A 17,231-nucleotide genomic window follows, 5' to 3' on the forward strand; every position below is an offset into this window, starting at 1 on the left:
GCATGTGCAGAATAAGTTAAATAGGAGGAAGGGAAAGGATCCTTCCATGACTGCAGCTGGGATGGGAGATGGGGGCGGGGGAGTGTGTAGTATATACATTGGTCCTTTAACTTTTTGTAAAAAAGAAGTTCAGAGACTGTTTTAGCTGCTGTGTGTGATAATGGGCAGGTATAAAACCCGAGTTCCACCTGTAGTCGGGTGATGCACTCAGTCGAAAGTTCAGAAGGAGGAAGTTTGTGAGTCATCCTCAAGATGGATAGCGGCCAGCCTTCTGCTTACAAGTTGACAGAACTCATACAAAAGGCATGTCTCTGAGCCAACCTGGTTTTGCTCCACATGTTTAATAAAGAATGCTGTCATTGATCTCTAATTAGCTTCGTCACTGGTATGATGGGAGAACAGAGTGGAGCCTGTTCATGCATTCTCCTGGTTCGTTTTTCTGCCCTGATGCAAATGAGATGCTTGGAGACAGATGGAAGTGGACCCAAGTCCCCTCAGTGAAGGACCAGGTTGTTGCACAAGGGATGGTTATTTTTCTCATTCTTGGCAATGCCTTCTGTTATGGTAAGTCTGATTTCTCCCACTGTCAAATACAACTTGTGAGCCAGTTTATGAGAATCTTTCTGCTGCTTTGTCCTCCTGATGATTTCTTTTATTACAGGGCCATCAAAGCGACATGTACCTTTGCAGGGCAAGAAGGTTTTTAGAGGAAGGGAGCAATTATGCAACCAGATAATCCCCTAGCAAACATTTTACTAGGAAGCAGCAAAATGTTATGCATGAACAGTACAGGGGTTATATTGAGGATAATTTTGAGCAAAAATGAACCAAAAATCCAAAATACCTGGGATAGCCTAAATGCTAAAGAAGAAACTCAATGATTAGTTTTCCAACAGAAGACTCTTGTACTACATTCAAAATATTTTGTCATCGATAAGAGCAACCATAGGAAGGAGATTTATGCCAGCATATGAGTATTGCAAGGAAAATGCGATTCTGGTGAGTCAGTGATGAGCTGACCCTCTTTTGTGAAAACTTTTGACAATCATTTGGGATAATCAATTGATATTTCCTCTATGGGAGCTAACAGTTAAGAAATGGTTTCTTGAATGCGGAAGTCTTACTGTAGGGTGGAGGGAGGGAGGAGAAAAGAAAGGAGTTGAAACTGGAACAAGGCCAGCAACAGCCAGAACTGAACTGGCTGAAACTATTGCAATAATTTGCTTTTAAAAGAATCTAGTACAGGAATGTGAAAAAAGTCTTGTTGAAGCTGTCTGAAGATCAGTTTAATAGTGTAACAGCCACTCTCCTGCAGTAGCCAATCAGATGTTTCCAGGAAGCCTGCAAGGAGGGCATTAAGGAAATATCCATCCCCTGTTGTTTCCCCCCTCCTGCCAGGGCTGGAATCAGCACATGACAAAGTGGGGCAGCTGCCAGGACCTGTGGCTTCAGGTGGGGCCTACTGCTGCTGACTCCCTATTCGCTCATCTCCTCTGATGACTGCACGCACACCCTTCCACTGCCTGCTTCTGAGTGCTTTGTCACCTCTGCTCCCAGGCTGCATATGTTGCCTAGTGCTGCTGGAGAAGGACATGTGGGTGGTGCATAGAGCATCAGCATTCCTGGTGGCCATGGCAATGGCACTCCCAGTTGCACCCACCACTCAGCATCATTGAGGAAAGGGCATGCAGGCACCATGGACAGGTGGGGGGAGAGCTTACAGGTGGGCAAAGGAAGGATGCACAGGCAGGTGGTGGCAGGTGTATGGGAGGGCAAGAAGGGAAGCCTAGTAATGGGTATGGGGGGCCCTGAGCATTCTCTGCTGAGCCCCCCCCCCACAAAAAAACCCTGGAACTGACCCTGCTTCCAGCAGTTGGCATTGTACATCCCAGGAAATAAAGTCTGATATCTGAGCTTCATGCAAGAGGAGGGAGTCCCATGAGTAAGCCTGCAAACTTGAAGGCTTATTGTTACGTGGTCTGTGAAAGCCGCTTCCTCAGACTCCACTCCTGTAGATTCGCTGCCTGGGTAATGGATACCTAAGTTTTATTGTTCGCCTTCGTTTCCAAACCGGGGTGCTGTTTTGTGGACATCCACATGACATCACCCCCTACTTCCCCGCTTTCCATGTTTTCCCCATCCTTAGCATGTTTTAAAAATCTGATTTAATATGATTTACTATGATTTTTCTCCAGGCATATTAGCTGTCTGGACAGGAAGGTGTACATTTTTGAAGGTCCCGCCTTTTTCTTCTGATGGCACCCCAAGAGCAGCCATTTTTCCTGCTGCGGCGCTGAAGGTTTTTTTGAAAGCTTCTTAAATCAGTAATTGCTATGCTGCTATAACAATTACTGATTAAATTAGAAATTCTCTCCATTGGTACGGTGGGAGGTGGGGAAGTACAAAAAATTGTGGCTGATGGGGAAAAGTGCACAGAAAATGCTGGTGTGGATGCTTTGTTGACAATGCAAATTGTCTGCGTTCACAACAGCTATGCATGCAGAACAGAGAATCCTTGCTGCGTGGATGCAACCTAAGATTCTTCTGTACCCATAAAACTCAAAAAGATAGAATATCCGTGCAATGGCCACTCTCTGCTCCCACTCTTCTTTTCTGCTGAATTCTAAGCACGTGCTCTCTCTGGATTTCCACTTATAACTAGAGAGGGGTTGGGGGTTTTGTCCTGTGATGCAAACAACTCTTTGGAGCTTTTCTCTTTCCAGAGTCCTTAGGTTCCTCAGTTCAAGGAGCTCTTTTACGTCCTCCACAAAATGTGACTCTCACATCTATAAACTGTGACACCTTCTTGACCTGGCACCCATCTCCAGACCTCACCAACAGCACAGAGTATGAAGTAGAGATAATAAGTAGGTATGGTGATCCTTGATTTTGCATACAAAGTTGAGATGCACAAGATCTGTGTTCTTGACCCTTTTCAACAGACTAAAAGGAATCTTTAGGGCACAAATAACCTGATAAATACTACAGTTCTCTGACCACCTGTCAAAGGTGAAATGTACATGCAGGACCACTCAGGAAGGGGAGAGGGGATTTAACCTTTCAGCCCCGATTCAGTTTCACTGAACTGAGCTCCCTGTGTTATTTTTAGTGTTTTAAAGACGAAAATGTGTCCTTAAAAACCCCCAAATCTTTCTCCCTTTAAAATGCTATTAAAAGTATGATGAGGCTAGTTTCAAGAAGCAAGACTGAGTGGGGAGGGGGAAGGTAAAAACCCCACCCCTCTACCTTCTGAATTATGGCTGCACACACACGCCATTTACCTCAGAGGGACAGATGGAGATTGGTGACCTGATTTTCATCTGTTTCTGCCCTGATATTTGTGCCTCTTTGATTTTATTGGCTTTTATGTAGTTTTCCCACTTCTGGTTTTCTTGTGCGTGTGCGTGAGGTGGTTGGGTGTGGGCAGGGCTTTTTTTCTGGGAAAAGAGGTGGTGGAACTCAGTGGGTTGCCCTCCGAGAAAATGGTCACATGGCTGGTGGCCCCACCCCCTGATCTCCAGACAGAGGGGAGTTGAGATTGCCCTCTGCGCTGCTCGGCGGCGCGGAGGGCAATCTCAACTCCCCTCTGTCTGGAGATCAGGGGGCGGGGCCACCAGCCATGTGACCATTTTCAAGAGGTTCCGGAACTCCGTTCCCCTGCGTTCCCCCTGAAAAAAAGCCCTGGGTGTGGGTGGTTATTCATGTTTAGTGGTTTGTTAAGTGGTTGTTCTCTGCTTTGAGAATCACTGGACGGAAAAACAGTTCCTTGATTTTCTTACTAAATAAAATGCTAAAGAAGTCCCTTTCCTGTCCCCAGTACATCTACAACTGCCATCAAAGGCTGCTCTGATTTCCAAGAATACAGCCCATGTATATCATGTATAGCCACTTTCCTCACTGAAACTCAAGGAGAATTGCAAAGTATTTTAAAAAAATACAAGCAGGCAGCAAAGACCTCCATTAAGCAGTGCAATAGGATTACAGAACTAGAAAACAATGAAAACAAAAAAATCTCTATGGTATGACATACTGTAGTATACAGTGATAGATTACAAACATAGAAGACAGTACAGTAAATGCAAGGTGGTACATACAACAAACATTGCAATAGACTACAACCTTATTCCCTTACATAAGCATCTGCCTGAGTTGTTCCATTGATACTACAGTTCTAATCAGGGCTTTTTTCCGGGAAAAGAGGTGGTGGAACTCAGTGGTGGAACTCAGGACTGCACAATGACGTCACTTTGGGTCAGCTGGAACAAGGGGGGAGTTTTTCAGTTTAAATCACCCTTGGTGAAAATGGTCACGTGGCTGGTGGCCCCACCCCCTGATCTCCAGAGTTTAGATTGCCCTCTGTGCTGCAGCTCGGAGGGCAATCTCAACTCCCCTCTGCCTGGAGATCAGGGGGCGGGGCCACCGGCCATGTGACCATTTTCAAGAGGAGCCGGAACTCCATTCCACCGCATTCTTGCTGAAAAAAAAGCCCTGGTTCTAATCTTTTTATAAAAATGCCCTCCTGAACATCTGTTTTGCACATTCTGCAAAACGATAGAGGTGCAACTGCAATGAACTGCCTATGCATATTTATACTAGAGAATAAATATACTAGAGAATAAATATTTATGCTAGAGAATAAAATATGCATGGGCACTTCATTGCAGTTGCACTGCAAATGTGTCATCCTACAAATGGGTGAGATCGGCAACTGCCCACGCATGATTATTCTCTGTTATGGCTCCCACCGTATGGAACAGCCGACCTGAAGAGGCCACAAAGTCCCCACACCTCTATCATTTTGCACAATGTGCAAAACAAATGTTCAGAAGGACATTTTTATAAAGGATTAGAACTGTCGTATCAATGGAACAGTTCAGTTGAGTGAAGTCGCAGTCCAGTCCAGTAGGAGAGGCATGTGGATCCAAGACTTTGTAGGTCATGGCCAGTACCTTACATTGAAATGAATGTCAAATCTTGGCTCTCCTATCATAAGGACTTGGCATTCTATTGTTTAAATCTGCATCAAGTATGAATTCTGTGCTATGGAGGCCGTTTTCACATGCCCAAAGCCTCCGGAAGATCACGCGAAACTCACAACATGAAGTGTCTTCCTAGCCGGATTTCGCGGCACGATCCCGTTTCGTGGTGCAATTTCTGACGTCATTGCGCCATTAAAGAGGATCATGCCAGGAAATTGCACTAGGAAGATGCTTCACGTAGTAAGTTTCACGTGATCTTCTGGAGGCTTACAAGTGCGTGTGAAAACGGCCATACTATCTCTCCTTGACATAAGTTCAACCTTTCCCCACAAATACTAGAACCTGATGGGCTGTAGAATCAGGATGGAATAACGGACTTCTTCACTCAATGTGTGTTTCATAAATGGCACTCGCTGCCATAGGAAGAAGTGATGGCCTTTAACTCAAATGACTTTAAAAGGGGTTTAGACAAATTCATGGAGGATAAGTACTGGGGGGGGGGTAGCAGAGTAGCAGAGTTTGATATTAGCAGCACAGTGGAAATAAGTAGACAGACTTCTGTGGTTCTGCTGTATAAAAATACTTTACTACATAACAGGATAAAAAGGGTACATTTGGTAGAAAAACAATAAAGAGCTGACTGACTACATCTTGACTAGACTAGGAACTTAGAGAGAGAAACTTAGAGACTGCGACTGAGCAAAGAAGTTGCATCTGAGAAGAAGCTGCATCTTCTACATCTTCTCTCCCCCTCAGACACAGTGAACAAAGACCAATAAAACCTTAGTATATGTTGCTAGCTAATTGCCCCTCCCCAATAAACTGGCTCATCCAATAGACATTCCTAGATTCCTTCATCAAGACTAAATACTCCCATTTTCTCTGGTGGAAACTTTTTCTCGAAGCCTAAGTGGTCCTATGATAACTAGCAATCTGACTAAACAAACAGAATAACAATTTAACTCTTTCATGACTGAACGTAGGACACTTGCAAAAGGAAACCCAACAACAAGTCCATCAAAGACTATTACCCAAGTTACTAAATCAAAGCTCAAGTTCAGAGGCAGTGTACCTTGCAATACCAGTTGCTAGAGGACACACCGAGGGAAAGCGTTGGCCACTGCACCCTTCCTGTAGGTTGTCTGAGAAACTTCTGGCTGGCCCTGCAGGAAGCAGGAAACTCGACTAGATGGATCTTTGGTGTGCTCCCCACTGTAGTGTTATCGTCATACTTCGCTGTTTCCTTTCAGGAACCCTAAAACGGAAGCTTCCTTATAAGACAGGGGCTAAGCAAGCGTCGAAGAAGGGGGATCTCATCATACTGTTTCATCTTCTTAGCAGGAATGTTCCTAAATGGACCAAAGTGACATCCTGTCAAGGAAATAAGACGAGAGAGAGGAGCAAACTTCTGCTGCCGGATCCATTTGATCATTACAGAGCCAGAGTGAGAGTACGTGATGGAGCCAGGCTGTCTGAATGGGCCTTTACTGAAGTGCTGCAGCCTTACTCAGACAGTAAGAAACCTGTTTTTTGTGCTGAGGATGGGAAAGGGATGCGGAGCAGATCCTTGAGTGGGAAAGGGAAAACATACTCGTTAGCTGTTACTTAGCTCTGCTCACCCTGTAAGATCTTGGCCATACCTTAGCAGACCAGAACCTACACACCTAGTCTTGGCAAATTGTTTTCACCTCTGCTTTGACAGATAGCTGGCTTGATGATTTGAGTGTGTTGTTGCTCCCGGTTTCTTCTGCTATGAACCTCAGGGCGGTTTACTGTAGAACTCCTCGGAAGGCTCTTGCGTATATACTGACCAGGGCAGAGCATAGTTAGCGTCAGGTAAAGTCACTTCCAGCCCATATTCTCAGGTGGGCCTCACAGCCATGTGTGAGGATCTGCCAAGTAACTCTCAAACAGACCTCACTGAGAGCAGTCAAAGCACTTTATTGAAAAGCTACTAGAGTCATGAACCTACTCCTTCTTTGCTAGGAATGACATACACCAACAAGCAGAGGTCATTTTGTAGAAAAAGAGCTGGAGGGACTCATTAGCATAACTCATTAGCATATGCCACACCTCTTGCCATCACCAGAAGTGTATCATTAGTATAACTGATTTGCATATGCCACACCCCATGACGTCACCTCTCCTGGCTCTTTTGGACCCAATCCCGGCCATTCAGGGCCGAAATTGTGCCCAAAATGGCAAAAAGGTGCTGAAAATGGCCAAAAAGGGGCCCAAAATGGTAAGGATCGGGCCGCTGCTGAGTGGGAAAGTGATCTACCACCCGTCAGAGGCCCGATCCGGGCCATTTCGGCCCCAATCCAGGTTGAAACAGGCCCAAAATGGCTGCGTGTTGGGTGAGTCCCAATCCAGGCAGAAATGGGCCCAAAATGGCTGAGAGTAGGGTGGGCGGGGTCACCTGATATGTGACCTCTTTGGGGAACTGCCGGAACTGCGTTCCTGCGCATTCCCCCTTGAAATGAGCTCTGCTAACTAGCATATATTGTTCCCCAAAGCCCAGGCATTTGGAACCACTCCCCCCCAGTCTAACGGTCATCTATGGTCAGTGAGAGGGCAGGAAGTCAGCAGCGGTGGTGTATGGTGCTTCCAAGGCCACAGTGTCCAGCTTTGCACTCCTTCCCAAGCTGAAGAGAAACAGTGGAGATAACAGATAACAGCCGCCTCCCTTGCATAGTTTCCCAGCCCCATGCATTTCCTCTCTGGAAGCAAGCATAGTCAAAGCACAGTCCCAGCACAGAAACATAAACACCACATTAGCACTAGAATACCATCATGCCAGCAGGGGGTTGGTAAGCACCTGACACCATGTTGGTCTGCAGTAGAACAGCAAGATTCAGGTCCAGTAGAACAACTAGATTTCCAGGGTACGAGCTTTCGAAAGTTAAAGCTTCCTTAGTTGGGTACCCTGAAAATGTTGTTGGTCTTTAAGTTGCTACTGGACCGGAATCCTCCAGCCCATATTGTGGTATTTTGAAGTATAGTCCGTGGGCCAGACCCGATTTTGGTATCAACTAAGGTGACAAAACCTCTTTATGTTTTTCTAAAAGGTATATGTCTATGTATTATATTTTGATGTGATAACCTATTCTGATTGGCTGTAGGTGGCTAGCTGTGTTGGTCAGCAGTAGAACAGCAGAATTTGAGTCTAGTAGAAACTTAGAGACCAGCAAGATTTTTAGGATATAAGCTTTTGAGAGTCAGAGCTTTTAGGTATCTGAAAAAGGGAGCTCTGACTCTTGAAAGCTTGTACCCTGGAAATCTTGTTGGTCTTTAAGCTGCCACTGAACTCAAATCAAGATGGCTACAGCCAATTTTTCCTATCTTTTCTAATTTGAACTATAACTCATGTCCCAAGTGGCCACTTTCAAATTTTAAAGCACTGTGAGACAGTTAATAAATTCCCCTACAAACAACTAACTCTAATAGTGCCTCTATCCATTTCTGTTTGTGTGATATAAGGCATAAATCAAGGAAAAAGTCTTTTTTTTCAGGCTTATGGCATATGATGCTTTTCCTAATCCAAATAGTCACCTAAAGGGTATTAGACAATTGTCGCTCCTTCTTTTGTGTTTCCAATGAGCACAGCATGATGAATTTCTGTTTGATATGCCACAGTTAGGAACATGAGAACAAATCCACATGTTACGTGATTTTTAACCAATGTAACTAGATAATAGATAACTTTGTGTTACTGCTATGAAAAAGCTTTTAATGTTGTGAGTTCAGCAATGTTCAACATCGTTTTTATTTTCAAATCTTACATTATCATTTCTCAACTGCTAACATCTAATGTTTGTTCACACTATTTTTAATGTTCATGATCACGGAAGTCATCTTCTGAATCCTCAAGTTCAACTGCAGTGTCAGCAGGGCTTTTTTTCAGCAGGAACGCGGTGGAACGGAGCTCCGGAACCTCTTGAAAATGGTCACATGACCAGTGGCCCCACCCCCTGAGCGGCATGGAGGGCAATCTAAACTCCCCTCTGTCTGGAGATCAGGGGACGAGACCACCAGCCATGTGACTATTTTCTCCGAGGGCAACCCACTGAGTTCCACCACCTTTTTTCCCAGAAAAAAACCCCTGAGTGTCAGCATCTGTTTTTTATCCTGGTTGTTACATGTCTGTAATTTACACATAACAGTGCAAGTAAGTCCATAGGACAGGCATGAGCAGTTTGGCAGTTGATACTTGAATCATAATATCTTCGGTATTGCAATTGGTACTAATGATTTATGCATTCATTCAATGACACTATTACCATCTCTGTCTGTAATATAATCATTTGGGTTAGGTACATTTGGCTGGTTTTGCCAGCTGCTCTTCCAAATTCCTGCCTGGAAGTGGGCCCTGTGTGCGTGAATAGGCAATTTGTGCATGGTGGAAGGTGGCTGGACGCCACCTCTCCATGTCTGTCACCAAAACATTTATAGCTTATTTCATTTACATAAGTTGTGCAAGTCTTTGGAACATACATTTGACAGGTGAATTGCTGTACCTTCTCAAACAGCAATTTAGAGATACCCCATGTCTTTCCTAGTTGACTGATTGTGTCCTGGCAGTTCGTGACTTTTCCCAGTAGCTTCAAGGGAAGTAACTTAATTTGACCTGCAAAAGTACTCACAGTATCACGCCCAGCAAAGGCACACCTGGCGAAGGCAACAAGGAGCCAGTTTGGTGTAGTCGTTAAGAGCGCAGGACTCTAATCTGGAGAACCGGGTTTGATTCCTCACTCCTCTACGTGAGTGACCTTGGGTCAGTCACAGCTTCTAGCTCTCTCAGCCCACCCACCTCACAGGATGTTTTGTTGTGGGGATAATAATAATGTACAGGATGTTAAATCATCCTGAAGGGTGGTATATAAATCTATTATTATTATTATTATTATTATTATTATTATTATTATTATTATTATTATTATTATTATTATTATTATACATTCTGTCCAAGGGAACTTCCAAGTTTGCTTATCTCAGTAAATCTTGTGTGACACTTCATTCCACATTTAACAGACATATTTCACTTGCAAATCCAAGGTTTGCTATGAGTACATCTCTGTCTTCTGAAACAATAGATTTTGTCCCACCCTTTGCTGCATATAACGCCTGCAGCGGCATCCTATTGGTCAGCTGCTTCATGTATTGACTTTAGCTCCTATACTTCTTCCCAAAGGTCTCTGGTGATCTTGAAACAGGCCTCATCAGTTGTTGCATCAAGAGTTTTCTCTTGCAACCTCTTCATGTACTTAGGTGGGGCATTTTCTCTCTCTGCTGGAATGCAGCAATACTGCATACCAGCACCTCTCTTACATGCGGGCGCTCCATCAGGACAGGCTGTCAAGAGGCTGCCTGAGGTGTGATCTCTGGTGCCTGGCCCTTCCTGCAGCTGAAGTCAATCTGACTTCAGCAGGAGCCACTGTGGGCCAAGCTACAAGTGATGAATGACACTTGAATGGCAAGTGAACAGACTACGTGATCGAGTGGAGTGCAAGTGGAGCGCCAGTGAACAGGGAGGAATACACGTGAGTCTGTTCACTTGCCATTCAAGAGTAATTCGTCACTTGTAGCTTGGTCCTCAGTCTTTCAGCTGTTCTGCAACCCACCTTCATCAGCCCACATGCCTACCATGTAAGAAAGGACTTTCCCTGGTGGGAGGAATAATTACTTTGCACCCATATTTTTTCACGTTCCTGAGCATTTACGAACAGCAAATCTGCTTTCCTACCTCTCTGCATCTTCTCTCTCTCTCTTCCTTGCTGTCTCACTTTAATTCTCCTCAGCCAGCTACTTTGTGTGTCTCTCTGTGAGTGTTAATTTCTTTTTGCAGATTTGTGTGTGTATCCCTGAGCTATGCCCATTCTGCTTTGGGGGCCAGAGGGGGCCCCTATGAGCAGCGACAGAAAGTTTGGGCTGCCGTGTCATTTGCAGTCTGAAGAATGTTGATCTTTTCACTAATTACACCCCTCCCACCCCCGCCCCACTTGCTTGCAGATCCAGTAAGAAGTGAGAGAGGGAATGGAAAGTTTTTCTTTAACTTTAAGTAGCTTGTGTTAAATTTAGGATGAGAATCGATTTTCTTTCCAGGCTGATCTTGCACGTTCATTGATATTTTGAGGTGGGTAGTTGTGTTGGCTTGTAGTAGAAGAGCAAGGTTTGGGTCCAGTAGCAGCTTAAAGATGAACTAGATTTCCAGGATATGAACTTTAGAGAGTCAGAAACTCTTATGGTGTTTGCCATTTAATCCAACTAAATCCACAATAACTTCTCCATGAATGAGTGTCCTCCCCTCTCCCCATGCTAGCCACATGAGCGCTTCATAAACTGGTTTGTGAAGTCTGAGTGCACAGTTATACTTGTGACTGTATATTACCCCAGCTACTGAACCTTCTGCAACTATGCATGACCCAGTGGACAAAACCTGCAGTCTATCATCTGGAAACTACTTACCAATGTTGGCCAAAAAAGTGCATATATTGTATACTCTTGACCAAATAATGGTACGCTTCTTCTATCTGGGATGGTCATCCTCTTCCAACGAGCACGCAGCTTCGGGAGGGACTCACATGGAGTGGTAAGGAAGGAAAAGAACATCTGCCTTGCCAGCCAGATTAGTAGAATCAACCCTGGCGATCAATGGAGTGACAGATGTCGCAGCCAGATCACCCTCACATATAGTGTGAAATGGTGGAGGAAAGTGCCTTCAAGTCATAGCTGACTTATGGCGAACTCTGTTGGGGTTTTCATGGCAAGAGACTAACAGTCAGGGCTTTTTTGAGGCAGAACGGCCCAGAATGGTGTTCTGGCACCTCTTTAAAATACCCACGTGACTGGTATCACATGGGTATTTTTAAAATGGCCTCTTTTGACCATTTAGAGCCAAAATAGCCCAGATCAGGGCCAAAACAGCCAGGATTGAGCCGATGCCAGAAGAGGGAGTGCTGTTTTGCAGCCATTTAGGCCATTTTAGGCCCATTTCAGGTCCAAAACAGCATGGATCGGGCCCCAAATGGCCATGATTGGGCCTTTGTCTGGCAGGAGAACACTCCCTCACCTGGCAGCAGCCGGATCCTGACCATTTTGGGCCCAATCCTGGCTATTTTGGGCCCCTTTGGGCCATTTTGGGCCAAATTCAGTCCCAAAATGGCCAGCATTGGGCCCAAAATGGCCAGCATCGGGCCTCTGCCAGGCAGGAGAAGACTCCCCCACCCCACAGCAGACCGATCCTTGTGATTTTGGGCCCCTTTGGCCATTTTGGGCCCAATTTGGGCACAAAATGACCAGGATTGGGCCCGAAATGGCCAAGATCAGGTCTCTGCCAGGTGGGGAAACACTCCCCCATTCAGCAGCTGCCCGATCATGGCCATTTTGAGCTCCTTTCAGCCATTTTGGGCCCAATTCAGGCCCAAAACAGCTAGGATCAGGCCCAAAACGGCCAGGATTGGGCCACTGTCAGGCGGGAGAGTGCTCTACCATGTGGCAGCAGCCTGTTCCAGGCCAATCCAGGCAACTTTGGGCCCATTTTGGCCCAATCTGCACCCAAAACGGCCCAGATTGGGCTGTAAACGGTCAGGTTCGGGCCACTGCCAGGCAGGGGAGTGCTCTCCTATGTGGTGGCAGCCTGTTTCAGGTTCGTTTTCGCTCAATTTGGGCCTGAAATGGCCTAGATCCGGTTACTGCTGGGTGGGGGAGTGCTCACCTGCGGCAAAGCGGCCCATTCCAGGCCTATTCAGGCCTGATCCAGTCAGAATTTAGCAATATCTGGGCCAAATTGGACCTCTCCCATGGAGTACAGGAGCGCTCCTGGGGCAACCATGGCCTGCGTGATGATGTCACTTCTGGGAAGTGACATCATCATGCAGTCCTGGGAGCGTGTGTGTGCATGTATTGACAGGCGCACCACCTCCTCCTGGGAGTTGGCCCAGGTGAGAGTTCCCCCACCTCTTTCCCCAGAAAAAAGCCCAGCTAACAGAGGTGGTTTGCCATTGCCTGCCTCTGCAACCCTGGTCTTTGTTGGAGGTCTCCCATCAAATTACTAACCATGGCTGACCCTGCTTAGCTTCTGAGATCTGCTTTTGTATAAAGTACCTGATCAAACACAAACTAAATAGAGACTGCATTATGTTGGTAGATCGGTTTAGGACCTCACCAACAGTTGGTATTCCAGTTATAGGAGCAATTATTGTGGGCAAATAGCAAAAGGGTGACCTCGCCACAGACAAGGATGTTACAGCCTGTCCAGCTGCATGTTGATTGGTCTTCATGGTTAGACACGTGTGCCAGAAACAGCATGAGATTCTTCTGCAAGGTACAGCAGGATGATGTCTTGGTATCTACCTCTAAACTATAACAGTGGATACCATCTGAAGAAGTAAGCTGTGGCTTCCAAAAGCTCATATCCTACCGCTAATTTTGTTAGTCTTATAGGTGCTACTGGACTCTTGCTGTTTTCTACTGCTAGAGACAGACTAACACAGCTACCCATCTTGATCTAGACTATAAGTTCTTGAAACGCCTACACTTTTGCCAGTGTTGTACACTGGTAACATAAATGACTAGCTAGAAATGCTTCCGTTCTTGGGTTTCACTACATGAGGCCTTGAGGCAAAAGAGGCCCAATGAGCTTCAGCTGGACAGCAATCCCATTGACTGTGTGATGATGTCCCCTTGCCCCTGAGTGTGTCCTCTAACCGCTCTACATTATCGCAGGCAAAGGTGAACATATGAAACTGCCTCGTACTGATTCAGACCCTCGTTCCATCAAGGTCAATCTTGTCTACTTGGACTGGCAGCAGCGCTCCAGAGTCTCAGGCAGAGTCCTTTCCCATCCCCTACTGCCTGGTCCAATCTGCACCCAGGTACATGAGATGAGAAGAGATTGACATGTTATGCATTTTTATCCAACATAACTGGATAATAGGTAACTTAGCATTTATGCAAAGAAAGAGCTTTTAGTTTTGTGAGTTTGGCAAATGTTCAACATATTAGAAGGTGATTATGATGAATCCCTTACCGAATTCTTATGCAAAATAGTCACTGGAACACAGAAGATGGATAATACCCCTGCACATTTCTGCAGGCTTGTGTCCTCCTTTGGTCAGGAGGTGGTATATGCTCTTACCGGTGGCATGACAAAGCCCCAATCACCCAAGCATATGCTCCTTCCATTTGCAGTAAAGCCTCTAACAGAAAATGTAGAACCTATCAGGATCCTGAACTGACTTGGTCACAGCGTTTCATACTCTCCGTTTCAAGAGGTGGATACAGCTCTCTGCATGCAAAGCTTGCAATGTCGGAAGGAGACGTTGCACTTCCAGCTAATATTTAAACTGGAATATCTACCATCAGGAAGGGGTTGTAGCTCAGTGGCAGAGCATCTGCTCTACATGTAGAATGGCCAGGATCAAGCCCCGGCATCTCCAGAAGCTAAGCAGGGTCAGCCATGGTTAGTAATTTGATGGGAGACCTCCAACAAAGACCAGGGTTGCAGAGGCAGGCAATGGCAGACCACCTCTGTTAGCTGGGCTTTTTTCTGGGGAAAGAGGTGGGGGAACTCTCACCTGGGCCAACTCCCAGGAGGAGGTGGTGCGCCTGTCAATACATGCACACACACGCTCCCAGGACTGCATGATGATGTCACTTCCCAGATTGGGCTGTAAATGGTCAGGTTCGGACCACTGCCAGGCAGGGGAGTGCTCTCCTATGTGGTGGCAGCCTGTTTCGTTTTCGCTCAATTTGGGCCTGAAATGGCCTAGATCCGGTTACTGCTGGGTGGGGGAGTGCTCACCTGCGGCAAAGCGGCCCATTCCAGGCCTATTCAGGCCTGATCCAGTCAGAATTTAGCGATATCTGGGCCAAATTGGACCTCTCCCATGGAGTACAGGAGCGCTCCTGGGGCAACCATGGCCTGCGTGATGATGTACCTAACTTTGGCATATCAAAATTGAATTTCTTCATGCTGCGGCTCATTGGAAGGCAAAAGAATAAGCTACACTTGTCTAATATGCAGCCTGGATTAGGTAAAGTGCTGCTTTGAGCTTTGGTGTGCTCCATAAAGATTCCTGAATCTTTATGGAGCATACCCTGATTGAAACCCGAGGGGGTGCACACCTCTAGTGACAAACCAAAAAATGAACCAAATGAACTGGCCTAAAGTTTGTTGCTGTTAGTCAGAAATGGGCTCTGACGAACCGCCAGTTTACAAATCATGACCTAGCTCGGTTTGTGACAAACTTTGGTTCATATTTTGGTTCATGTCCATCTCTACTCGCTACCGATATGCTCTTGCCCCACAGACTAGAACATTCTGAGGTTTGCCATCTTTTGGGCATGCAGTATGGGTCACTGGGTGTGTGGGGGGGAGGTAAATGTGCATTTCCTGTGTTGTGCAGGGGGTTGGACTAGATGACCCTAGTGGTACCTTCTAACCCTATGATTCTATGATTCTAGGTAGGTTGGAAAAAATGACAACAACAACAGTTTGTTTGTTTGCTTGTTTATTCTAATTATAGTCTGCCTTTCTCACTGAGATTCAAGGTGGATGACACAGTATGCGTTAGTGCGGTCAGTTTCAACAAACAATGTAATTGGGGGTATAAATGCAAATTTGCAGAGATTTAAAGCCAGCAGAAATCCAATACAAAGTTGAAAAAATGCTGAAACAAAACATAAGCAAATCTAAGAACTACACAGCTTGGGTCATACTTAAAGCAAGAGATAGCAGATAGTAGCACATGGTAGTAAAGTCTATGGTCCCTATCTCTTTACTGATACAGCTCTTTGAGGATAGATTAGTGCCATATTCAGAATGGTGAACAAAGTCAGTGTTATTATCCCCACAATGCAGCTGGGGAGCTGGGGCTGAGAGGAGTGGCTTACCCAAGGCCACCTGGTGAGTTCATGGCAGTAGTGGAATTCGAACCAGCAGAGTGCTGCATTGCAGTCCAACATCTTAACTAGGTTTGAACTTCAGTGTCCATATTTCCCCTTGGCCTACTGATGGACAGTATCAGAGCAAAATGGAAGAGCCATTTAACATAACAGAAGACTGTGCCTCAAACAAACAGCATGGCTGGTAGTGTCCAAATTTTGGCAAGCAGCAGCTACTTTCAGGAAGCCCAGACTTGCTCAAAGAAGGTCATTGAAGAAATGCTAACATTTGGAAGAACAGGTCGACCTGAGGCAAGGAGGCAAGAATGGCCATACCCTCCTAATGTGTTGATGGATGAAAGGAAACCTGACAGCTGTCTCTCTTCTTTTCTCCCTTTCTCTGCCCAGCTGTCATTGGCCCTCTTAACCTGTCTCTTGCTGCCACATATGACAGTCTTACTGCGGTCTTTGTTTTGCCACACATTCCAACGGACAACAACGTCTCCAAATTCTTTAAAATGTTGACGTATGAGAGGACCCTCACTAAAGAGGATCACTCAATGGTAAGTAATACTTAGTAGTGCTGAATAGGCTAGTGTGATGTCAGTAAATCTTGGCAGTCTTGAATCAACATTTTCTTACAAATCCTTCCAGGGTCTCAGTGACTGTAACCAGCCTTCTTTACTCAGTGGGCTTGCTGTATTTGGATGGAGAATTCGTGATTTCTCCCTAACAGACAGAAACATTGAGAACAGTGATCCCCAAAGCGGTGCTTATCAGCACTGTGGCACGTGCCTGTGGGTTTCCTGATGCCCATTTGCATCTTTGACAAAGCATCTCATCGCCAAAGCAGAGAACCAGTTTTGGCTTTTCTTCACCTCTTTGCACCAGGAACTGCTTCAGAAGAAGCCTGGAGGCATCTTCTTTGACAGTGCAGATTCAGAAACAGTTGCCTCCACCGGAAAAGGATGTCTGACTTGCAACTAGAGATGGGCACGAACTGGAAAAAAAACGAACCATGTGGTTCGTCAAACTTCACAACCCACAACCCACGAACTTCCACACCCCCACCCCTGGTTCGCGAACTGGTTCATTTGGTTCATGAAAACGTCACATCCAGGTCAGAAAACCACCACTTCTAGGCCAGCAGAAGGTCACTTCTGGGCCAGCAGAAGTTCAGTTCCAGGTCAGCAGAAGGTCTGCAGAAATTCCATCCCCTGTTGCCTAGGAAACTGATTGATTGGCACGAGGCTGTCTGTAGTGACGAACCAAACGAACCAGCCTAAAAGTTTCTGGCGGTTCGTCAGAAATGGGCTCTGACGAACCGTAGTTCGCAAACCACAAACCAGCCTGGTTCGTGCTTAATTT

The 17,231-nt window shown here is 45.8% G+C and overlaps 1 protein-coding gene across 1 annotated transcript; it reads left to right on the forward strand.

Annotated features, from left to right (window-relative positions):
• The first annotated feature begins 492 nt into the window (after nucleotides 1–492).
• On the forward strand, nucleotides 493–16,850 carry LOC129340921 (interleukin-20 receptor subunit alpha-like). Its single transcript, XM_054995819.1, has 5 exons — nucleotides 493–564; nucleotides 2,724–2,871; nucleotides 6,318–6,493; nucleotides 16,272–16,426; nucleotides 16,698–16,850. The coding sequence occupies exons 1-5, from the start codon at nucleotides 525–527 to the stop codon at nucleotides 16,848–16,850; spliced, it is 672 nt and encodes a 223-aa protein (XP_054851794.1). The 5' UTR covers nucleotides 493–524.
• Nucleotides 16,851–17,231: the final 381 nt, after the last annotated feature.

Source organism: Eublepharis macularius, chromosome 13 (assembly GCF_028583425.1).
Source record: "Eublepharis macularius isolate TG4126 chromosome 13, MPM_Emac_v1.0, whole genome shotgun sequence".
NCBI lineage: Eukaryota > Metazoa > Chordata > Lepidosauria > Squamata > Eublepharidae > Eublepharis > Eublepharis macularius.

What these genes read in the sequence shown, in the direction of transcription:
- LOC129340921 (XM_054995819.1), top strand. Translation starts at nt 525, where the DNA reads ATGGTTATTTTTCTCATTCTTGGCAATGCCTTCTGTTATG. An exon ending in GAAGTAGAGATAATAAGTAG is followed by an intron (nt 2,872 to 6,317) that starts GTATGGTGATCC and finishes TCATCTTCTTAG; the next exon opens with CAGGAATGTTCCTAAATGGA. An exon ending in CTAAAGAGGATCACTCAATG is followed by an intron (nt 16,427 to 16,697) that starts GTAAGTAATACT and finishes TCTTTGACAAAG; the next exon opens with CATCTCATCGCCAAAGCAGA.